This window comes from Pocillopora verrucosa, chromosome 2 (genome assembly GCF_036669915.1).
Source record: "Pocillopora verrucosa isolate sample1 chromosome 2, ASM3666991v2, whole genome shotgun sequence".
Lineage (NCBI taxonomy): Eukaryota > Metazoa > Cnidaria > Anthozoa > Scleractinia > Pocilloporidae > Pocillopora > Pocillopora verrucosa.
The window spans coordinates 14,444,978-14,470,337 of record NC_089313.1 but is presented as its reverse complement, the minus strand read 5'-3'; the positions used below and the strand labels follow the sequence as shown (position 1 = coordinate 14,470,337).

The following is a 25,360-nucleotide window of genomic DNA, read 5'->3' as shown; positions in this document are numbered from 1 at the left end:
GTAGTGAAGTTGAAGTGAAATCAGTTGAATATGCGAATGTGCAATATTGGACATTCCCTGAAGATAATGAATTATAGTATATACACACCACAGAAGCAGTTAAACACTTTTAACAAGTTCTGTTCCTTTTCATAATGATAAAGTTTGGACAATTTAAGGAGTAATATTTTCGTAATCGAACTATGAAATCTGGGATGCGACAAACGTAGCGCTTTTTGCTTTCATCTTATTCCAGACATCATCACCAGGTAAAAATGGTGGTTTCTTCCATTGCAGAGAGATTAACAAACGATCGAACGTATCAGGACCGCGAGATGAAGAAGGGAGAGGGGTTGATCGCGAACGGTTGGTGAGTCCCTGCATCTCTATCTCGTACCCTTCTTCAAGCTGCCTCAATTGTTTTTTAACTTGATCGTAACAATCGCTCCAGCCAAAGTCTCTGAGAAGAGTCTCCTTGAGCAATTCGCATTCGGTACACGTCGAACCGAATAACGACGCGTACTTAACAAATAGCTCTGAAGCTTTTTGGCGCAAGTTCTCGTATTCTCTAAAATGACTAAAATGTTTCACGAGCGCTTGGTGTGCTTCGTGCTGCTTTTTCCTCGCTTCCGTGTCACTAACAGGCTTCCTCTTCAAACACACGAGGCTGTTGGCGACTTCTGACAATTTTCGAACTATTTTAGAGGATGTACTGGTTATGTGCCCCATGTAAGGACTGCTAACAAAGAGCGGTATGAGCCCCTGATCCCAGCTCACGAAGTACTTGTCACCGCCTACGCGTCCCCCAGCGCATTCATTGGCATGCGGTCGCGCCCCCCTTGTGGGAAACACGATACAATCGTACAGATCTTTGTAAGCTTCCTTTCCCTGAGTAATCTTCAAAACACGAACATCTCCCGCATGATAAGAGGGCCTTCGTATTACAAGAACAAACTCAGAAAATGAGAAGCCATTTTGCTCCGCTTCGTGGAGCGTCGGTTGGAAGAAACATTCGCCATGCTTCAGCTGACCGTACGGATCGCTCACCGCATAGACCACGCGAGAGTCTGGAATCAAAATTCTAAAATCTTGGACTTCATCACTTGTAGCACTGGGATCCTCCACCAAAGTGTCTGTCGTTGTAACATCACACAGAGGTCCACCCATCTCAGGTACTTTGCAGTTTTTCTCTTGTAACTGATAATTATCGCCTTGCTCTTCGTTTTCGCTGACTATTTTACAGTGTTTCATATTTTCAATTTCTTTTATCTTCAGATTTTGCAACTCTCGCACAACACTGTGCGATAGTCCTTCTTGCTCAAGGGTTTGTAGCAACTCGTCCTTTCCCGTTATACGCAAGAAGTAACCGGCGTATGTCTTGTCTTCCAACCTCTCTAGCAAATCATGATAGTTTCCCTGAAGTGCCTCCAGATATTCATGTGAGACACCGCCTTCGGCCAACAGCATCATCGTTAGTGTGTCCAAATAGCCCAGTGAGTACGGCTGCGAGAAACCGACGATTCCAATCGTGTTCCAATCACTCATAACATTTTGATGGGAGGAAAAGTCCAACATGGAATTTCTAAAGAGCGCTTTTACCTTGAGATTTGGCATATCGTTGAAACGAACCAGTGTCCCTCTAAAACCTTTGAATTTAACCTCAATTACGCTAGGTGCGCATGGAAGGTTGCACAGGTTCTGCACATCCTGAGAGAGTGTACACGACATAAGACCACACCCATCCGTGAACACATATGTACCCAATATGCTTGTTACGTCATCGATGACGTCGTATTCCCCTGGTTTTAGTTCCAAACTACGCTGGAAAGGTGAGAAGAGGAGGGATATCTTTTGAGATCGTTTTGCCACCGGGAAGATGTCATTGAAGTCTTCGAATTTTTCCAGCAAACTGTGCAAGTCAGTCAGCGAAGCATTCATCACGTAGCAAGTGCTGTGTCTAAGCTGGGAGCTCGATTGTCCCAAGTAATAATACTGTGAACCGTTGCACTCAATTCCCTTCTTAAGAGTCTCGATTATGAAGTTTTTGTCGTTTGAAGAAAAGGTGACCACCATCAGCTGCTCGAGAACTTCAAGACCGCGTGTGCTCACTAAATAGTGCACTAAAAGGGAATTTTCGACCTTCTTGTATGAAGCAAAACATGGTTTCGTTTCTGTTACTTCTACATGCTTGACGTAGAGAGATGTTCCCTCAGCTTGATTTTGAGACAGTTGCGGACTTGCACCATCAGCGAGGGAAACAAAAAAAGGGAACCCCATGATTTGTTTGTTGCTCTACACGGTTTTGTTTTCAAACACCTGTAAAAATATGATAAAATTTAAGTGATACAATCAGTACTTCTGAAGTATGCATCAGGCTCTGTGCCATAAAGATTGAAGCGACATCGTTTTGTCATTAAATTTATGCAATCAAAGTAAATTCATTTGAGAAAGTTTTCTCAATGCTATAATGATGATGAAAAAAGTAGTGCTAACGACGACAACAATGATGATGAGCTTATATGGCAGGACAATGATCACATTGGTTCAGATGTTATTTACTAAAATTGGTTTTTACAAAGAAATACTTGTAAGAAAGATCTCAGATATATATTACAATGTAAACAAATCCTCATGAACAGCAAGGATATCAACTTTACTTCAAAGGTGTTAATCGAATTTCAGTCATACTGAATATTTTCTCCATCGGCAGCTGCCAATGGTAGCAGGTAGATAAACCACGAAGATTAATTATAAATAAAATAAAGGAGAGGCCGAGTTTCCAGAGGCAATATTAAAGGAAATGCGTAAGCTGAATGTTAGTATTTCATTGCCTATTTTCTCCATGTTAGAATGAAAACTATATTAACCCCTCTACAACGTAAAATCTCTAGTCGTTGAAACTTGGTTTTACGTGGTAAGCAACTTCATGTTAGTGACATTCACACTTACCTTGAAATAAATCCCTGCAAAGGCACACACCTATAAAGCTTTTGTTTCTTAGAGATTGGCAGATTTTGCTCACATTATTTCATGGTAAAAAATGTGAGGAAACAGTTTCGGCAACTGTACACACAAGTGCTTTCTTTGAATTCGTAGCGAACTAAAATTGGAAGTAGTTAAGGGTATATAAAACAGTTTCAGTCTGTCGTGTGAGCTTGGTCTTGGACAAAAGCTTGATGTGTTCAACTGCTTTCAGAGTGAAGCTTTCTCCTTGATTTGAGGAACACTTTTTGACTCTCTGTGTTATGGCTTTCTGCCTTAAATATATTCGAGATAATTTCCAATAAACATGTCGATACAGCATTTGAATTTTAATAAGTCCCTTCAACAGGTATGCAATTGTAGATAATATGTTTGTTTTGATTTAGATCAGTTTGCATCCATTAATATTTAAGTGTACACAAAATCTCGCATTCGTTTATGACAAAAACATTAATTCAGCTTTTTCTAACATAGCCATTGGAAACAGTTCATACGACATGCACAGCTGGTACTCGGTAATCCTATGCACTTTGTTTATAAAATTTTCTACTGTACTTTTTGCATTTCCTAGAAATTCGCAGCCAGCTTTCACGACTCAGCCATCTCAGTTGTGTAAACCTCTTTTCCAGGATCCTCTTTCGAGAACCGTGAGAACGAGGCTAGAGTGGCCTAATACTTTGGCTTAAGTCCTTTAAGATTCTCCACTTCCGGTACCTTTCCACTTCCAGCTAAATTAAAACAACAGCATATGACAAGATCACGAAAAGTTACCATGAAGGATTCGTTGAAATTGTTAAAGAAAGTCATGTTTGTGAATGCTTCATGCTTCTTCGTAAACAATGTTTTTTTACCATGTCATTTTCATTGTTTTGGAAACTGAAAGGCTTTTGTTTTTAGAATCATATGCTTTGAATAGAAGGTCTATTTCAGTTTTTCTCAGAACGGTTTAAGGTCAAGTAGGTCAAATAGAACCTTGAGGAACTGAATAACAACAGTATATGATTCGTATTAACTGAGGCAGCTCAGGTTACACGTAGAATTAATCAGTTCCAAAGTTGTTGACGAATATTCCTGTTAAAGCTGTTTTCTGGCTTAGGAGGCGGTTAAGTTGGTGTTTCACAAACGAAAAACGACTCACGGAAATTGGAAATCGTGATGTTTCTGGCTTATCTTTTAATCCGGGTTTTGTTCGTGTTTGCAGTGACGCAGTTTGTCAGTAAGTGGGTTCTCGTTAGTGCGCTAGTTTGGCAGATACATTTGTTGCATTTAAGTTACGTGAAATGGATTGAGACATGTTGCGTGCAGTACATTCAGACACCCCCTTAATGACGGGGTAACGACTGAAAAGCCAGTAGACTGTGCTAACGTCACATGACAATGACTGTTGCTCGTGACATGGACAAAGAGTCTTTGTTCATGGAATGAAAACACATTTTTTTTTTTTACTTTGCAGGTTTCTGAAACTAAATCTAGGTTCACAGTTTCTTTTGTGTGTGTGTATATTCACCCATGTGTTTATTTTTCGATTTTTGAAATTCTGCACATTAAGCTCTCAATCTTGTTACGGTTGTCTCCAAATATTTCGTGGAACGTGTACAGTCTGTTATTTTTTCGTTTGTTAACAATGCATTTCCTACACTTTTGTCTACAAATGAACTATTTGAATTTATGACTAATTTACGAGTTGTTTTGATGATATCTGAAGGAAGTAGAGTACGTGTTAGTTTTGGATCGGACTTTTAACATGCTGGTATTCTTTTAGACACGAACAAAAGAAGTTAATTTCATGCAAAGGACAAAGTCCTACTCTTTACTTTAGACTTAACATTAACATATAAAGATTAAGGTTGATCATGAAGTTGACTGTAGGTTATTTGCATCTCTTCAGTGTCTCTTGAGGCATAACTTAATTTATTCAAAGCCACTAACCAACGGATGAAATCAGCCCTTATTCGTTGATTTTATCCTTACAAGTTTGGTGAAGAGATTAATCAAAGTGCTCTGTGAGCAAACTCGTGAATTGACAGATGATTATTTGGATTATGTTTAATGTTATCTGGTTTAGGAAATTTTGTGGTTGATTGTCATATTTAGAGTACGAGCAGTAGTTCAGTGTTTGCTAATGTAGCAAAGAAACAAAGTAACGTTGGGATAAGAAGGCATTACAATTGAAATGATCATGCTATTGCATTTGACAAGGGTGGATGATGTAATGTGTTTTTAACGTATATCATTTCTGTTCCTGGTTCAAAAGAAAAGGTTGGAAGTAAATGTGGGTGAAAAGTGAAATTAACTGTCTATCACTTGTAAATATTAGAAAATCAGGGCAATACTGTCTTAATGAAAACATTAACGATTCCCTCTTTATGAAATGAGACAAACGGGAACGAGTTTTAAGTGATATACCTAGGCCAAGACTGCCACTGTCATTTTGGATCTCCGCCTGGGTAGATTTTAGTCACGTGCTAGGCAACGTACAATCAATAACAAGATAGAATTTCATTTCAGGCCTATTTATCAATTTTGTGGTGTATAACTTTCGAATTTTAGTACGTAATATGTATTTTGAATCTTCAAATTGTCTTGAAACTTAAAAGACATGACGAGCTTTGCTCACCAAAAGAATTTATGCAAATGAGGCTGAGGCGGATCTGAGATCCGCCTGGCAATTATTAACTGTAAGAGAAGAACTGACTTCGCGCCCACAGAACGACCGAGGTGTTGCGGATGAATTTTCAGTAATTACTTTTTTGGCACTTTTCGGCGTCCAAATTGCATGGCGAGAGTAACCCAAAACCTTAAAGTAGACCCTTCTTGTCACAATACGAATGTTTTCCAGATAGGGACACGCGTTAATGTCAGCTTCACTCGCGTGATTGCATTTTTCAAGGTTAAACCCTCGCGTGGAACTAACAACTCAAGTTTACTTTAAAGCGCTCAATGTAAGCCAAAGAAATTTTATAATTTAACCACATGATCGAAATTTCGTTTATGAAGGATAATAATGGATCGACATCGACCTGGAGCGTCAGCTTCACTCGCGGGGAGTCAACCATTTTCTCTTGCCCCTTGCGCAACATAGAATGCAAATTTGCTGACCCACTCTATTGATACACACAACTCGACAGTCGTTAAGAGTTGAAAAAGATGAAGTTTTTTACCAAAACCATGTATTTCCGATTTTTAAACGCTAACAAAAATATAGTAATGGTATGTCCACTCCGGAAAATAATACCGCAAGCAACAGCAAGCCCTAACCGCGATGAGAACACTCATGAATCACACAGCGCAACAGACCTCATTTTGTTTGTTTGTTTGGGTTTTTTCCGATAATATTGGCCTGTAAAGAAATATATAACGGAGTCTTTTTGCACCCTCCGCCGCAACCATATAATTGGCTAAATGCTAAGAGAGTAATATACTTTAAAGAGATCATTAAAGGAGTAAAATCTTTAAAAAAATTTTCCTGCTGGGGTTTCCTGGCGCGCCACTGCGAACACAGCGAACCTCTTGTATAAGGCTGCGAGAAAATAAAAAAGGACAAGTAGAAAAAGTTCTTTACTCACAAATCTCTTTTACAATCTATGACCGATTTTACATCTCGTGTCTGAAGCAAGAGTTGGAAATGTAAATACAATTTAATATGTTACGAGAAGAGGTATTTTACTCGTTGGTAATTTTATTCCTAAACTCGTTATTTATTTTTAATTGAAACATCACGGGATTTGAGGACAGACACCACCAAGGCAAACACAACATCGACGTAAAAATTACCAGTCAACGGAACGTGCACTTATTTGGTTAGTCATCTCAACAGGAAAACTATCTTTTTTTATGAAAACAAACATTGCTTTTTCATCACGACTTTTCGCGGTTAACGTTCAATGAAATCTGCAAAGGAAAAAAATTAAGACAAGTAAATTTAATTATGTCGCAATTCATACTCAAAATTAGTTTGTCATAAGATGAAAACACACAGTCTAAATTGAAACAACTCCCAAAGAGAGACACAACCAAATAAAAAAAGGAACGATTTTGCCTTCAGATAACAACAGTCCAAATAGAACTGACTACCCAAGAGAGACAGAACCTGGTGAAAAAAAAAGGAAAGGTTCTGCCTTCAGATAACAACAGCCCAAATAGGACTGACTACCCAAGAGAGACAGAACCTGGTGAAAAAAAGGGAAAGGTTCTGCCTTCAGATAACAACAGCCCAAATAGGACTGACTACCCAAGAGAGACAGAACCAGGTGAAAAAAGGGAAAGATTCTGCCTTCAGATAACAACAGCCCAAATAGTACTGACTACCCAAGAGAGACAGAACCAGGTGAAAAAAAGGGAAAGGTTCTGCCTTCAGATAACAACAGCCCATATGGACTGACTACCCAAGAGAGACAGAACCAGGTGAAAAAAAGGGAAAGGTTCTGCCTTCAGATAACAACAGCCCATATGGACTGACTACCCAAGAGAGACAGAACCAGGTGGAAAAAAAGGAAAGGTTCTGCCTTCAGATAACAACAGCCCAAATAGGACTGACTACCCAAGAGAGACAGAACCAGGTGAAAAAAGGGAAAGGTTCTGCCTTCAGATAACAACAGCCCAAATAGGACTGACTACCCAAGAGAGACAGAACCAGGTGAAAAAAAGGGAAAGGTTCTGCCTTCAGATAACAACAGCCCAAATAGGACTGACTACCCAAGAGAGACAGAACCAGGTGAAAAAAAAAGGAAAGTTCTGCCTTCAGATAACTACAGCCCAAACAGGACTGACTACCCAAGAGAGACAGAACCAGGTGAAAAAAAAAGGAAAGGTTCTGCCTTCAGAAAACAACAACTCACATACGAATGACAAAACCGGGAAAAAAATGAAAAAATGAAGGTTCTTCCCTCACGGAGATAAGTCAGGGAACTAAAGACTGATTACCCGAGAGAGTGGGTAAGAAATAACAAAAGAACGAGAGCATCTTTAGGATTCTGCTTTCGAAACTGCGAAATAGTACAGTACGATTAGTAAGAAAACACACTAACCTGTTAAGAGTGTGTCATCTTATAGGGAAGGAATATTTGAGCTCTGATGTCAGGGTTCATTCCATAATTAGTTCATCTGGCTCATGTTAGGTTTCAACAGTTGGATAATACACCATGTGATTTTAAGCATCTGTCACCTGACTATCACAGAAATAATTCCTTCTCTTGCTTCGAAAGCACAGAAGTAAAGGTAAACCTTGCTTTGCTGATTAAATGGTTTGGGCATCATCATTTTCCGCTCAAAGGTTATTAAGCAGCGAGATTTATCGCGCTTCATCATATAGCTCTAGAAAGAAATTATCAGGCATACAACCTTACCTAAAAGCCAAATTGGACAGGCCAGCGAGTAGAATTTCTTCCTCGCGAAGTAATACACAGTTAAGACCTTACCTTAAGGAAAGAACGATGGCCCCTTTTCGCAGATACCGCCGAATACACTCGTACCTTCGCACAGAATTTTCGCGGGATAAGCTCCCGCGCTTACCTGATGATTGAGACTTACTAAAATAATATTTTATACTGAAAGAGCTCCTTAGTATGGACGCCAGAAAAGTATTATCAAAATATCTACCCAATCGTTTCAAGTGTTAAATGATACTCTTGTATCTCCAGAACATACTGCAGTCGAAATCTCTCTTGAAAACAAGGTCCTTACCGAGCGGCTCACCGGCCTCCATGCTGACTTCGAGTCAAAGGTCTGATCAGAGTGAAATATAAGTTGGCTAACACAATTTAATTTTGGTATTGTCGTGACAGAACAGATAATCGCTCTTTGCGTCACAAACCAATAGATCTGTAGATCACGGACAAAACATGCTGGGTACAACAACTGTTACTTGATAGTCATGTCACACACTACAACCAGGCTATCCTCAAATGCCATGACACACTACGGCTTAGCTAAGCTGTTCTTATCGCTGAATCATTCTACAATTATGAAAATTGCCATTCACGCCATGAATGCGTAGTTATTTCTAAAGAGAAAATTGTGCAAAAGAGTCCTAAATTTACGTAGCACTCCTAACGCGCAAGCCGCGCGGATCCTCGCGCCTGTTTACATTTTAATTGTTAACTTCGATTAATTTCACGCTCGAAGCCAAACACCTCGCTTTCACTTGCTAATTGAGCCCTCTCGCTTTACTTTGACAAGCCTATGGATCATTTTACGCATCCCTGGTGTGAATTCTTTTCTTGAGCAAAGCTCGTCATGAATTGTTCTTTAAAAATTCACTGAACTGTAGCTAAAATTGTTTGTTTAGGTGTTATTTGATTTTCGTGTTAACTTGTAATTTCGTTAGTCGCCAGCATCTTCTGTTGCTCCACACAGGAAAAACACACGATACGAAACGTAATGATCGATTTTGTCCTCAATCTCACGCCGTAACAGAAAAAGCTTTTGAACATCTGTAAACTCCGAGCGCTTCGCAGTAAGTAACATTTTCAATGAATCTTCGGATTGTTTTCAAGTGCAAGGATTGTAAATTACAATTTTATGAAAAACGAAGATTGTTCTGTTATTTCAGTGTGAATCCTTGCATGCCTGCCAGTCGCTGGCGCCGCTTGTTGAAACTAAAACGAAAAAAAAACTCTTTTAAGATTATCATTGGCTTCTTTGTCACCCCACCACTATTCTTAGCAACAAAGGTTGCCATTTCGTTTGTTTATTGCTCGCCAAAAACTATCAAATGCACTCAAAAGCCTAAAATCGAAAAAAAGTTTACAGGAATCGACCAATCGAGCGAGCGAGTGGTATTCCCCACATCGTATCTACAACTCGCTCTTGCGCATGCGCGCAATTCACGAGTTAAAAAGGACCTGATACTCAGCCTGCTATGTTCCCTAGCTAACCATTGCAGAAACGTAGCTAGTATTTCAGAAGTATTCCTTATATTGAAACTATGCACAATCACTTTTAGGCTCAGCAAACGCCCGAAATCCAAATAGATGCGACTCTTCACTGCAACAAAGTAACAACAAAGTTATTGTGAGCTGGTTTATCAACATCAGGGCTTTTACCCCTGATCCTTATACAGATATATGTTTTGGAAAGGCCTCTAAAGGGAACCCCTTTTCGATCTTGTGCTGGAACAAAGCTGCAAACTCCTTTACGTTTTCTAACCACAGTGATACGTTGTCGTCCTGTGACTGGTGTAAGACCTTCGTTACAAATCCGCAAGCACTAGAGCAGCCTGATGGTTCTGTCCGGGTGTCCGTGGAGGTGGCCCTGGAAGGAAATTTTGGCCAGTTGGTATATTGGTATATAGTTTGGGACGGCGAACACAACAGGTTAATCAATGAAATGCTCTTCTGCATCTATAGAGTAGGTATGATGTCATTGAAAAATTGATTCCGTGTTGCGGTGTGCTGTTCTGTAACACATCACAGATCACGTTAAAATGTGGTACTGCGCACTTTGTTGTATGTTATGGTATAATATTGAATGGGGAAGGAGGGTATTGTGGCGAAATGTATTTCATTTTAGATTTCGTTTCCATTATTCAGCCAATACCCCATTAAAAATGACAACGAGGGTGTAAGGTGTCAACTATGCTTGCCGCAGATTGCAGGCTGTTCTCATCTTCTGACTCATCAATCTTTAACCTTTGGTTATTTGGTTGTTTATTCCACAGAAAGCTTTAACTGTGGCAAGAAACCACCTCTTCCTAGGATAGTTCACGGAACAAACACCATCCCAGGGGAGTGGCCTTGGCAGGTGTCTCTAAAAAATAAGGGACACTTTTGCGGTGGCTCAGTAATCAGCCCGCGATGGATCGTGACAGCGGCTCACTGCTTTGACGGAGAGGATCCAAAAAATGTCAGCATTGTTGCAGGTGAGACTAAGCTCCTTCCAGCTTTTAGAGTAGTTTTCCCCTGACTAAGTAATGCAGGATTGGGTCGGTTTTTCTTTAGTTCTTTCTATGATTGATCTACAAAAATCGAGCCACCTTCTCGACCAATTAGATGCAAAACTGCTCCAGACAGTTTGCTTGCTTTAACCTTTACACCGTAACAACGGTATGCATGCACATCTTCTATACTTTCCTTTATACATTTCCTAAAAAGCTGTCAAGGAGAATTTATTTAACAATCAAGACCTTTTATAGTTGATGATTATCTTCTGTATTCTTGTGATCTCAATGCTTGATTCAGCGACTTTGTATGGAGAAATTTAATGCTCGTCAATTTTAGTGATTAATTATGAGGCTTAAGTTAAATTGAGTTACCATTGGCTCCTTGTGCCGTCAACCATCCTTCTGATTGGCTATTGTGATTTCCGTTACTTTTGATTTTGGGTTTACATACGTTTTACTGTTGCCGTCACAGATAGCTGAAATGAATCTATTTACGATGTAGTCAATTACCTTAACAAGCCCGTTTGACATTTTTCTGCTGCTTCCAATTGAAAACAGGTAAATATCATATTTCAAGAACAAACGGTTTTGAGCAAGAACTTCGCATCAAAAGGCTTTTCAAACATCCTCGATATAACGTGACCTGTAAACTCAACTACGATGTGGCACTACTGGAGCTAAACGGAACCCTAAAGCTTAACAACAGAGTGGGGTCTGTGTGTCTTCCCGACGCTGAATTTGATCCTGGCACCATCTGCTACATCACTGGGTGGGGAAAAACATCGGAATATAGTGTTAACAGAGGGGCCAAGGTACTTCAACCATTGACCATTAACAATAATCAATACACGAACTTCAGTATAGACGGGTATCCAGACAGGTGAAAAAAATTGAGGAAACTATCGGCTAGGGTATGTTTTTGGTCTTAGTCATTAAATATTTTGCTCGCACGCGATTGGTCTAAACGCATCACGTGACCGAATATGCCCCAGCTAAAACTGGGGAATATCCGAGGAGATACCGTAAGTGATATTCCCCAGTTTCAAAACCTTGCGTCTTCTTCGACAACAGCTTTCGTTTAAAATTGAATTCAAGATTATAGAGCGTTTAGCCACTGTTACAGAAAACGAGACATGTTTGTTCGTTCATGAAGACTAAAGAACACTAAAAAGTTAACATCTCACTTAACAAACAGTATTTTTCTCGCGCGTTACAAAATTATTCGAAGGATAGTAAACACGTTTAATATGGTCGTTAAATATGGTCGCTTATTTGTCCTTGGACATTAACTGTTTCTCTAAGCTGACAGTTTTCCTCGAGGTTCGCTCTCAGAAAATATTTCGGATTTAGGAACAAATGTTCTCGTCAAAAGGAAGCAATGGTAGCAGGTAGATAAACCATGAAGATTAATTATAAATAAAATGAAGGATAGGCCGAGTTTCCAGAGGCAATATTAAAGGAAATGCGTAAGCTGAATGTAAGTATTTCATTGCCTATTTTCTCCATGTTAGAATGAAAACTGTATTAACCCCTCTACAACGTAAAATCTCTAGTCGTTGAAACTTGGTTTTATGTGGTAAGCAACTTCATGTTAGTGACATTCACACTTACCTTGAAATAAATCCCTGCAAAGGCACACACCTATAAAGCTTTTGTTTCTTAGAGATTGGCAGATTTTGCCCATATTATTTCATAGTAAAAAATTTGAGGAAACAGTTTCGGCAACTGTACACACAAGTGCTTTCTTTGAATTCGTAGCGAACAAAAATTGGAAGTAGTTAAGGGTATATAAAACAGTTTCAGTCTGTCGTGTGAGCTTGGTCTTGGACAAAAGCTTGATGTGTTCAACTGCTTTCAGAGTGAAGCTTTCTCCTTGATTTGAGGAACACTTTTTGACTCTCTGTGTTATGGCTTTCTGCCTTAAATATATTCGAGATAATTTCCAATAAACATGTCGATACAGTATTTGAATTTTAATAAGTCTTTTCAACAGGTATGCAATTGTAGATAATATGTTTGTTTTGATTTAGATCAGTTTGCATCCATTAATTTTTAAGTGCACACAAAATCTCGCATTCGTTTATGACAAAAACATTAATTCAGCTTTTTCTAACATAGCCATTGGAAACAGTTCATACGACATGCACAGCTGGTACTCGGTAATCCTATGCACTTTCTTTGCTTTGCATTTCCTAGAAATTCGCAGCCAGCTTTCACGACTCAGCCATCTTTGGCTTATTTGTCCTTGGACATTAACTGTTTCTCTAAGCTGACAGTTTTCCTCGAGGTTCGCTCTCAGAAAATATTTCGGATTTAGGAACAAATTCAAGGGAAATGTAGGTATAAGGGCATGTAATATATATGTGGGTATCATACACCGAACGACTTGGAGGATATATCTTATATTTATATCTGTGAAACAAAATTAGTAAAAATAACCCCCCCCCCCAAAAAAAAAAAAAAAAAATATTAAGTTAGTAAAAACTTTCAGATCCTGACTTTCAGAGAATTGAAAAAAATTAACTCATGTCATTTTAACCATTTCCAAAAGAGGAGTGGGACCGTAGCTTTAGCGGGAATGCTAACACAGCACGAGTCCGTCGATAACAACTGTGGATATCTTCCGTCGGAAAGTATTGTAAACAAAACTCACAGCTGATCTACAACCCCCTTCTTAATCCTGTTTGTCTTCAAAGGCATCAAAGTTTCCAAATTTTTAACTTTGTGTTGGGATAGGGAAAGTTGGGAATGGGGAAGGGGGGGGGGACTGGTGAGGTGAGATGATAGCAGAGAAATCTCACTCTATACATCACGGCTAAACTGGCTAATCGAATTACACGAACCTGTCTTAAAACATTCGACTGACAACAACTATTCTCCTGACTCTGATGATGACTTCCGCTCAGGCTGTCGAAACATCGGTCACTACTACCGACAACAGTGCTTCTCAGAACAGTACACTCACCCGGACGATCAGACTACACCATCACATACCTCACTCTCTCCAGCATCATCGTTTTAAAATATAATATACACGTTTTTCTAATTCTTTAGTACTCTTCCGAATTCTTATTTCGAAATTCTCCTTTTTACCATCGTTCTAACTTACCTTGCAGATTTTGAAAAAGGCTAAAGTTCCTCTCGTGTCGCGTGATATCTGTAAGAGGAGCTACAAGGACTACCGTTATTCAGGCTTCTGCGTCACAAAACGCATGCGCTGTGCAGGCTACGCTAAAGGGGGTGCTGACGCCTGCCAAGGAGATAGCGGAGGACCGCTGGTCTGTCTTAAACACAGGAAGTGGCATCTAATGGGCATCATCAGCTGGGGTGTTGGATGTGGACGAGTGGGACGTTATGGAGTGTACGGTGATGCTTTGAAGCTCAAGCACTGGGTGCAACAAGTGATACAAGATTCGTAAAAATACAAGCCATCAGGGATCAGGTTTTCCTAGTTGCTCCAATAATTAACGTTTCCGTGGATGGTATCGTCTGGTAATTTCAGTCCTATTGTGGATTAGCCATGACCTTGATTTTGAGTCATATTCAAATCGGTGGCCTTTGAGTGAAGTTAATTTAAGATTTTAGGCATGTGTGATTAAGAAAGTCTTGTCGTTTTAGTTCAAGTGGAAATTCTGCAAACGACTTGTAGGTTTGCTGATATGGATTTAATCGACCAAAGGGAAATAGATAAGCTAGCTGTTGCAGTTATTTTGAAGTGTTTTTGGAGTATATAAATGATCCTGGACGTTAAAAAATAGTTGCTAAAACGTTTCCAGAATTAAGTCTACTATAAGTTTAGATATCACTGACGAAAATTGTTCACACAGAAATCGTTTGAACTCATCTTTAGGAAGAAACACCAAGTTATACCAAGCACAGCGACTTTCTACATGATTGAATTACTCAGTTGTATATAGAACTCGTTTCATTTCTGACCTGTTCAGTTTTGTTTGATTTTTTTTTACCCTGGATACATTTTCAACATAATCAATAATTTTGGGAGTTTTCTAATGATTTTGGTTTTCTTCTCTTCCTCTGTTCTTGTTCAGCGGTTATTAAAGCATACCCCTCCATTGAGAAACGTTTCCAAATTCCCTTGGCCCGGCTCATTTTTTTAGAATCTTGGTGCACTTGTTCCTTGAAGTGTATACTCCACTTGTTACATATAATCTTAAAATTTGCTTTCCATTTATGGCAAGTTCCCCACAGCTCAGTGGGTAGAGCGTTGTACCGCAAATGCGGTCCCAGTCAGGATGGAAATCCTGTTCCGGGGAACATGCTGTTTCTTTTTTTTTTTTTTCTTTTTTTTTTTTTTTTCGATAATGATGTGGTCCTTTTCCCATTTTATACCAAGCTTATAAATAGTCCGGAATGTATTTTATATTGGTCTTTTCACATTATGTCATTAGCATAGGTGCCAAGTTTACCCTTTTCCTACACTTTAAAGTAAGAAAAGCATACATCGGAACGCTGCCGAATTATAACATAATTTAATAAAACAACAAGGCTTTTTGAGAAAATGTCATATTTTGCCCATATAGGTCATTTTTCCTTATACTTTGTGTGCAAGTTTTCCTTGCAGTACGTGCTCCACTTGTTACTAATAAGCTTAAAATTTCCCTGCAGCTCATTGGGTAGAGCATTGTAGCGCGACAGCGGTCCCAGTCAGGATGGAGATCCTGTTCCGGGGTAGAGGCCGGTTTTTGTTTGTTTGTTTGTTTGCTTCTTTTTTTTTTAAATTTTTTTATTTTTAAGGATGATGGGGTCTTTTCCCATTTTATACTACGCTTATAAATAGTCTGGAGCGTCTTCGCATACTCGTCCATTAACTTTATTTTATTAGATTGGTCTTCCTTTCACTTATTGGAAAGTTTACCCTTTCCCTACACTATTTAATCGAGGACTTGCATCAGAATACTGCTGAATTGAATATTATAAATCAAACAACTGAGTTTTTGTAGTAATGTCTTTCTTTGGTCAAAGAACTGAGTTTTCCACACAATCTTTGTGCACTTGCTCCTCGCAGTAGGTGCTCCAGTCGTTACATTTATTCTTAAAATTTACTCTCCGTTCATGGCAAGTTCCCCGCAGCTCAGTGGGTAGAGCATTGTACCGCGAAAGCGGTCCCAGTTAGGATGGAGATCCCGGAAGACTTGCCGTTTTTTCATTTTTTGTTTAATTTCTTTTTTTAATTTTCTATTTCGATGATTCGTTTCTTTTCCCTTTTAATACCAAGCTTATAAATGATCTGGAGTGTCTTTGCATACCCATCTTTTAACTTAATTTCATGAGAATTGGTTTCCTTCCACTTATTGGCAATTTTACCTTTTTCCTACGCTTTGATAGTGAACAAAAACGTGCTGCGGAATACTGCTGAATTATGACATAGTTAAAAGCTTTTGAAATAATTTCATTTTTGGGTCAAATCACTTTGTTTTCCGCAGAATCGTAGTGCACTCGTTTCTAGAAGTATGTACTCTACCTGTTACATGTTATTTTAAAATTTACTCTCCATTCATGGCAAGTTCCCCGCAGCTCAGTGGGTAGAGCATTGTACCGCGAAAGCGGTCCCAGTCAGGATGGAGATCCTGTTCCGGGGAACTTGCCGTTTTTTTTAAAATTTTTTTTTCAATCATTTGTTACTTTTCTTATTTTATACCAAGCTTACAAATAGGCTGGAGTGTCTTCGTATACTCCTCTTTTCTTATTTTATTAGACAAGGCTTCCTTCTACTTATCGGCAAGTTTACCCTTTTCTACACTATTAAAGTCATGACATGCATCAGAATGCCGCGGAATTTGAGCATTGTTAAATCAAACAACAAAGATTTTGGTGATGTTTTCGTTCTGTAGGTAAGTGGACGTTTTGAGTCAAAGAACTTTTAGTTCAGGATGTTTTCACATTTGATTTTAGCAGTGTGTAGCCCACTTGTTACGTATGAAATTAGAATTTGTTGTCGCGTGAAGCCTCGTTTTAAAATATGCTATGAATTGAAAACTGTATTTAAAAAACCGACAGATAAAGGGCCTTTGCAAAACTCTAACATTCTCTTAAAAAGCGTGCACAAAACATAAACGAACCACACCTAAAATTGTGACGTATTTCCTGTCTGTTGGAGGTACGTTTTTATCCATATTCATGAACAATTTTCATCTTGCACCTCATTACAAACTGTTGGCGGCCACGTTAAGATGTCAGGCGAAGCAGTTCCTCTCCGTTGTGTATCTTTCACAAAAGTTTCAAGAAAAAGCATGGTTACTGCTCTGAACGTCAGAAATTAAGCGAAAGGTGAGTAACTAATTGCACATGTGACTTGTACGCTTAATTTAAGAGGAAACTAGTGGCAATGTACGAAGTTGAAGGACGCCATGTGTATTTGGGATTTCGTCAAGAAACATTTTGACCTTGCCAAACTATTCGGAAAGCAACAAGTAGACTTGGGCAAAAATACTTTCATAACAGAGTTTTCACTTCTATTTCGTTCATGACCTTTAGAGCCAAAACTACGTTAAATATATATTGTCAGTTCAATCACAACTTGACTTCAGAGTCCATAAATCGTTTAATATTCTGGGATAGGACATCACACTTGTGCCATAAAACGTGGCGGGAATAATCAAGGACTTTCTTTCATCTTTCCATACGTTTTCTTCTCCAAGCCAATCTAGTGTTGAAAGTCGCATTTAAAATGGATATAACTCGTAGAAGTAATGTCATAATTTTAAGTTCGCTTGCCATGATGCTAAATATCTTTTTAATGTTTCATGCTCAGATATAACTCTCAGTGAAGACAGCAAGCTGAACAAGCCAAAGAAGTAGAATTTATAAGCGAGAAACAATGGATTGTCAAGTCAAGCAATGGGGGAACGTCGTAAAGATAAGAATATTGATTAACTAAATCGCTAAAATATCCGATAAGATGGTGGTTTGAATACCAAGAGAGCATGCAAAATACTGAGTTTACTGTCTAAAATACTGTCTAAACTGCTGATTCATTGAAGAAAACAAGATGTAAAACTTGTGATGGAAGAAATTCTGACAAAGTACAGAAGGAAATTATTGCGAAGTCAAATTGTTTTTGCCTATATTAGACATGAGGCTTTTCGCTAAAATTTTCGTGCATTTGTTGTCATGGTTCCCCCAAAAAATTGCAATTCAACTTCTCATATGTATAACCCACCATTTTAATCGGGTATAAGGCGACATGAGGTCCTCATAGCAAGTGGCACTGTAATCTAAGCTCTTAGTAATTGAGTACGATAGACTGACTTGATGGATCGTCGTTACAGTAATCTGCACTATGTCTTCCGCGGTAAGTTTGATCAATCTTAAGCGACCGAAAATTGGGACACCAAATTTAACTCGCTAGTCTCAGTCTGCCAACAGTGCCACTTGATTTAGAAAATAGAATTAGTTAATATTTTCAATCTTAGTTCTCAAAAAGCAATTGTTGGCACACTTTGTTCTCTGTGAGATTTGGTACAGAAGGCGTTGTGGCAAACAAAACCTTATGCGTAAAATTCATTTTCACTCTCACTTTTTTTAAAAACCTTATGTACCCTGATATGATAACTGAGGCTTTGAAAAGTGGCTGATATCTGCGTATTCTTTGTTAAAAGTACGAAAATTTGACATGAACACAACGTGAGAACACCATTACCAGTAATAATCGTTGAATAAAACTTGCACTGAGGGATAGGAAATTTAAATTTAAATTTGAATTTTACATTATAAGATCTCATATGAGGTGCGTCTCGTGCAATTGACAGTCTCATTTACAAAAAGGAGAAAACTCGCTTTCTTTTTCGATTAATTTAGAATTTCCACTCTGAAAATTTGAACCATCATCAAGAGTTATTTTCCTCGCGTGCACGGAAAATTAATGTAACTCGGTAGTTTTCTATTTCTTTTGCGCTGCAAAAATTCATACAAGACCCAGCAGTTGAATTTTTGAGAACTATAATAATTATGTTAATTTAAGTTCCTAAACAGTGGAAGAAAAGAAGCGAGACATCTTGCTGAAGCAAAAAGAAAAAAGATTTCTAGGTTGGCAAGCAATGAGCATTGCCATTCAAATGGGTGAATTCTCTCGAGATTGAAAAAATTATAGTATGTACGAAATTCTAAATGAGATTAACAGGATTTGGACGAAATGTTGAAAGACATCTTCGAGATGCAAATATACAACATTCCAGTAATTGAATTTTCCTTAGGGAATTTTGATTGTAAATTCTCTCGTTTTAATCAAAAATTGTATTGTGCTTGCACGGATTGTCTTCACCATCTTCCAAATTAAAGCAAAACTGACAACTACAGCTAAATTTAGATAGATGAGTTCTCGGAATTTTAACCCTCCAAAAAACATTCATAATACAGGCGGACGAATTGTATTGTCATTCTACCAAATTAAGGCTATAGAATTTTGACTAGAGACGATGTGTACCAAGAAAAAAGGAAATTTGTAATCGGCAACCAATGATACTGTCTACAGGGAATTTAAATTATTCGAACTCTTCCGGCATTTAAAAAATTCCAATGAACACGGCCGAACTGTCTTGACATTCTACCAAGCTTGGAGCAGAGACATTCCGCCTCTTTACTTCCACTGTGTAGGTATAATCTTAAGGAACATGGCGAGTCACTGTTATTGAAAATCAAAGTTGAGATACACTTTGTTAATCCCAATCAGTCTGTTTGGTGGATTTTGATTATAAATAATGGAAGGAATTTTATTTTTGAATCAACTCCGGTTTTTTTTTGGTGTGTGTTTGGTCAAACTTTCTGGCTTGTCTTGTTACTTAAGAACTAGTATATTAGTCCCCGACTTTTTTCGCCAGTTTCTTCGTGGTGTAAAGATTGAGCAATATACAGAGTTTGCAATGAAAGTCTGGAGTTAGATTATTTTGTTTGTCAACTTTAATAAAAAGCTTTTTTAAAAGCCACAGCCAATTTGATGTAACATCGGGAAGACTAAAATCACTGAAAAAGAAATCAAACTCTGTATTTTGCACTTTGACGAAACTGGCCAAGAAAATTGCAAACAAGCTCGACTTCGTACAAAACAGTAAAAACAAGAAATCGCTACAATTAGACAGTATTTCATGTTCGATAACGTCAAATATGAATTTGGCAAACAATTTATCGATGTACGAAGTTCTGTTTGTTCACCTGGCGGGAAATTTTAAGGGAAGCCATTTTGAATTTTTGTCTAGAACGTTATCAGGGGAAACTCTGTGCAAATTGCTCCAAATTTTCCCGCCAAAAGTCTTAGTATATATTTGAACAAGTATTCCTTGACACCTTTTTGATTATTTAATGGCAATTCACTTGACTAATTAAAAAATTCATGTTATTTTCTTTCAAGAAAATAAAGAAACAAAAAGTGAACATTGCAGTGTTTATTGACTTCTATTCAACAATGAAAAAAGACAAGACAAATAAATTAATTTTATTCACATCTCCAAAAAAAAAAAAAAACCGGCGCATGCGTATTTTGGGCGCCCGTATTTTTTCTAAGTTTTTTGGCGGGAAAATTGTATCATTTGAAACGGATGTAACTTGCAGAGCTTTAAAGTTTTCAATAGCAAATTGGTGCATGCGTAAATTAATTTTGAAAGGGATTTGGATAGCAAAAAGTATAGAAAATTCGATAAGAACTTGAGCTTCTCAATAAACGCTAACTCCATGAAAAGGGGAAACTTTGACTCGGCATTGTAATCTGATGACTGGTATAACTTGTAAATTTGCCTTTAAAAAATAAAAACGAAGGTGCACAGTAAACGCTTCAACTTGCTTTTGAATAAAATAAATGAAACACTTGAAATATGATATTTTCACGACTCACGAATTGTGTATTAAAATGAATCGTATGAACGATAGCAAACATACCTATTCCTCACAATAGTAGTTGGAAACATTCCTTCATGAATACGACTTAGAAGAACAATTTGCATTACTAATCTGACCTCAATACATGTTGACAATTTCCTTCTTCTATCCAAAAATTTATCCTCTAATTTCTCAAATTATTTCGAAAATTTCCCTAGATTTTGTTTTACAAAGGCAGATAATCCACATCACCTTTCGTAAGCTCGTGTTTAAGAAATTCGATATTCATACAGAGAATCTTTCTTAATTGTTATCGGGTCGGTTTGTCTTCGTAATTTCTGATGATCATGATGCTTAAACGATATGGAAAAGTCTTCATTAAGGTTGATTTTGAAGCATATTTCATTTGAAAAATCAAATCTTGCCAGTATATGGCAACAATTAAAACAAACTCCTGCTGGTAAGGTTGACAATTTTCATGAAAACGAATCGAACTGGCACGGTTTGGCACTCATCAAAAATTTTCATTTCAAATTATCTCAAAAATTGGTTTGTAACTAGACACAATAATTGCGTTTAAAAGTGCACCTTCGTGGCCTATTACTGTGTATCTCAAAACCGACCTTATTAAGGATTCTATCTTTAAAACATGTACGCTTGATTTAAATCCGATCACATGTCCATTTTCCATTTTGATTCAATCCAGTTCCTCGTCCATTTGCAAGTTTGATGTCCATTTGCAAGTTTGATTTCCATCCACTTATGCAGTCATCCAGCGGCTTGATTTCAGTCCAGTCACTTGTCCCTTTGCCGGATATCAATCAAAGTGATAATCGAGGGAACCTTGCGCGGAATTCTAGCAGGGAAGAACATAAACAAGAAAAAAAGCTGATCATAACCATTGTCGTTGTGACAGCAACAAAAGAATTCAGGGTTAAAATTCCCAATTTCAGAGAATGAAGAAGAAGTTTACACCGTATAGTTTTACATGGACATCCAATGTATGAAATAGATATGTCCTTGGTTGAGACTGTTTACGTTCGCTGAAACGATATTTCATTTGAACAAATCATCCTAAATTCTGCAGAAACGCGTTATCTATCTTCAATACTCAGCGAGGAAGACAGGACGTCCATTCCAATGTAATGAAACCCCCCCTCCTCGTGTAGACTAAGAATGCTAATGAAGAAATGTGAGGGGATCAGTTGAAATTTGTTCGGAAAACTGAATCAAACTTGGTCAAGTTTGAGCTTAAAAGGAGGAGTAGTCAAAATGAGGTCATATAGTCGAAATTAGTTGCACAAACCCCAGTTTTTTAGTACATTAGCCACAATAGGTTATACAACTCTGTGAGGACACCGGTCAAATTACAGATCAAACGCACAAGGTATTAATCGTTACTGATTTTCTGAGCAGATTTCACGAGACAACAAAAATTGCTTTCAGTTAGTGACATATTGCAATCAGTCGTTGTTCCTCTGTTTGAAATTGCTACGTAGAAAACTTCCCAAAGTATACTAGGAAACAGAGGACTATAACTCTCAATATCTTAAAATCATTTGGAAACAAAATTCTCAGTGGAATCAAGGAGAGGATTGATGAAAACAAAACATTTAGAAATATTTCATATCTCTGCTTTTGGATTTTCTCTAAGAGCAAAATCTACCTACATTATCGCTGTTTTCACCGCATCAGCAAGAGGCCTGTGACGGAACTACAGACCTAAAGGCCTACTTTTAAAATCATCGAAGATTTCCACCCACCGATTTCACAAGCTTTTTTTAATTTCCATATTCCTTGTCTCTTTTCCTCGTTTACATTGGGAATTTGGCGAAAGAAACACGGTAAGATTAGTTTAAATTTACATGCAAAACAATTATCAAGCTCTCTGTATCACAATAAATACTTTCAGTTACCTTAAAATGCAAAGAATCATTAGTCCGCCATGTTGGTTGCCATCTTGCGCGGTATCATTTTGCACTTTCGCTAAAGAATATGCGACCTTTTGGCGATGTTACCTTTGGAAGGTTCTCGCGTGGCCATCGTGGAAGCCTTGGTGTCTTCAACAAAATTTTCATTAATCCTGAAGCTTGTAAACCAAGTTAGGAGACCTAAACGGCCACAGAACTTTCCGCACCCGAGTAACACCACAGTAGAATGTGCAGGTGGGAGAAAATCCTGAATAATAACAAGGACAAATTTGCAATTCAGATCGGTTAACCGTTTTACCCTTGAGCTCGCGAGATCGTGAAAGAATCAGTATTGAATAATTAATTCTCTACAAAAAAACGAGGCAATTTTCTATGCGTTTACTCTTTTGACAGATTTCAAAACCAACGTTATCTTAAACATAAAAGAAGAGCGCTGTTTCAACGGCAGCTCGAACGAACCTCAGAAATCGTGCTATGGGCGTGTCTAATGAAAAGGGTTTGTCATTCTGGCTTAATCTAAACAACTGCGTACCTACCCCTCCCCTAACCCAACATTAACCATAACTTGTTATCGAGTAAGGAAGGGGTAAGTCGGCAGTTTCTCAAATACTACCATTGTTCCTCCACTCGTCACTCTTCTGAGGAAGCACATGGAATTTTCGACTTAATTTTACCCTTGTACGCTTCTTGAGAATTACAAAGCTTCGAAAAATTGTCAAGGCACCTTCCAGTTTAATGCTAATTTTGCAACTTGTAAACTTAATTCATTAATTCCCCAACACGCACGACCTCATCAATGTAAATGATGCAAAGTTTGAAGTGGAATGGGTTTTATAATATGTCAACATAGTTTTTTGTCGATTGAGTTTTCCTTTAGGCAGAAAGCTCGTTTGAAAAAGCACCTTCAGTATAAAAGAAAAGATAGAGTAGAAATTATTGTCAAGAACTTATAACAAGGAAAATGAGAAGGTTCAATGGGAGTCTTGGAAGCCAGTTAGATGCCCAAGCAACAAAGCCAAGAGAATATCTGACAATACTGTAAAACAATAACATTTAATCATAAAACGGCAGACTAATTTAGCCATCTTTGGTAAATTCTTATTTCACGTTCTCTTTAATACAGTCTCAGTATTGATTTGATCATTACATTTTCATTTGACTGTATTTCTATAATTTCCATGTTGCCACATGAAAAGAAAGATTTATCTTTTATCTCATGAAAGAGTTTCAAAATGACTCAGATTTGAAATCGTGCACCCAGACAAAAAAGTATTAACCTTAGATCCCTGGTCCCAGATGAAGATGGGCCCCTTAATATTGTCAACAGGCCTCTGAATACCTCAAAGAATCAAATGGCTAGGTGTTTATCAATAATAATTGGATGATTTCTTTAGCTTTTCTTGCATTCTCCTTCAAATTTTTTATTTTCCAAATCACTAACAATTATTTGTTACCTTAAAGAAAGAGTTAAAAATTCTGATTTTGAAAAATTTGACCCTTGAAGGTTTATAAGGACATGCTTTTGAAAGTCAACATCTATACCAGTGTTTTCTTGAAATTTAAAATCCTGTCTATATCACGGTCACCTATAGCTTCAAGATTCAAAAAGCATATTTGTACTAAAATTAGATAAATTATGACCTTAGAATGATGTTCTTAAGATTTAATTGCTTTGAATTCGTGTGTAGTGGAAAATTGAAAGAGGGTCATTTTGCTTTGTTTTTGGGAGAGACTCTAAACTCTTACAGAGCCTTTCTTTCCCTGTGGTTATCGATCGCTATCAGAAAACTATAGGTGGAGGGAAACTTGCACAATTTCAGAATCCCAAACTGCAGAAGTATTAATAATTATGCTGTGCTGTGGAAACTAGGATAAGCTCTGGTAACAATAAACTCATGATATTTAATAATTATGGTACAGATGGCCTAGGTGTTGTTAAATGTTATACTACAATTGTAAGAGAGGCTAGACTGGCCACAAATGTTTGTTAGGATATCTAGGTTTGGTGTGACAAAAAATGTTCAAAGTAGTTTGCGAAACAGTTAGAATTTACCTGCTGTCATAGTTTCAACCATCAAATCTAGCACATTCTTTTCAGCCTCATCATACTCTGGCCACTCTTATCCCAGATCTAAAATTCTCCTCTGACCATGATGAAACTGTCCAAAGGCTTGTCCATAGCTATTCACAGGTCACCTACCATAGCTTGTCTACAGATCATATACCATAGCTTATCCACAGGCCACCTTCCTGAGTTTGTCCACATCCACCTACCAAGGCTTGCATGATACAATGGTTTACTGCTGTACTAACCAATGCAGTCTACAATATGAGAACACAAGAAAAGTTTGTAATTGTCTGACTATCAGCTTTACATCTTGACAGTTATCATGCTAAAAGAGCAAGTCTAACTCTTACCATACTGATATCAAAGCATACAGTTTTCAACTATCTACATCTATACCAAAAAAACGTTTTGGATCATTTGTGCAGAATGTGGCTGTGCATAGTATCAGTTAATTATTTCAAAACTCCATGATATCCTTCAAGCTAAATCTTAGTGATGGCCAATCCAGCTGGAAACATCATTCCCCTATGTTAAACTTGGAGACTGGAAACTGCAATTTACTGTGTTTTTATTCTTCCAGTTATTCTTAGACACATTTCCTTGTGAGATAATTCAATGGAAAACTGTCACTATGTTAGAGTCACACAACAGTCTACCAAACAGGACCCACATCAAAAAATGTTCACCTCTCAT

General features: G+C 37.9%; 2 protein-coding genes and 1 long non-coding RNA gene across 3 annotated transcripts; 1 reads left to right on the top strand and 2 right to left on the bottom strand.

The window, feature by feature from the left end:
- Positions 1-180: 180 nt before the first annotated feature.
- Positions 181-3,060, bottom strand: LOC131789412 (uncharacterized). The gene is made up of 2 exons (XM_066162493.1): positions 2,929-3,060; positions 181-2,295 (listed from the first exon to the last, which is right to left on the bottom strand). The coding sequence occupies exon 2, from the start codon at positions 2,254-2,256 to the stop codon at positions 181-183; it is 2,076 nt and encodes a 691-aa protein (XP_066018590.1). The 5' UTR covers positions 2,257-2,295; positions 2,929-3,060.
- Positions 3,061-3,956: 896 nt separating this feature from the next.
- On the top strand, positions 3,957-15,250 carry LOC131791090 (chymotrypsinogen A). The gene is made up of 5 exons (XM_059108409.2): positions 3,957-4,177; positions 9,905-10,312; positions 10,619-10,819; positions 11,399-11,652; positions 13,957-15,250. Exons 1-5 carry the CDS (start codon positions 4,117-4,119, stop codon positions 14,257-14,259), a joined length of 1,227 nt encoding a protein of 408 aa, XP_058964392.2. The 5' UTR covers positions 3,957-4,116; the 3' UTR covers positions 14,260-15,250.
- A 5,016-nt stretch (positions 15,251-20,266) lies between these two features.
- LOC136279089 (uncharacterized) lies at positions 20,267-24,746 on the bottom strand. The gene is made up of 3 exons (XR_010716716.1): positions 24,653-24,746; positions 22,585-22,846; positions 20,267-21,524 (listed from the first exon to the last, which is right to left on the bottom strand). It is a non-coding gene; the product is annotated as an uncharacterized lncRNA (long non-coding RNA).
- Positions 24,747-25,360: the final 614 nt, after the last annotated feature.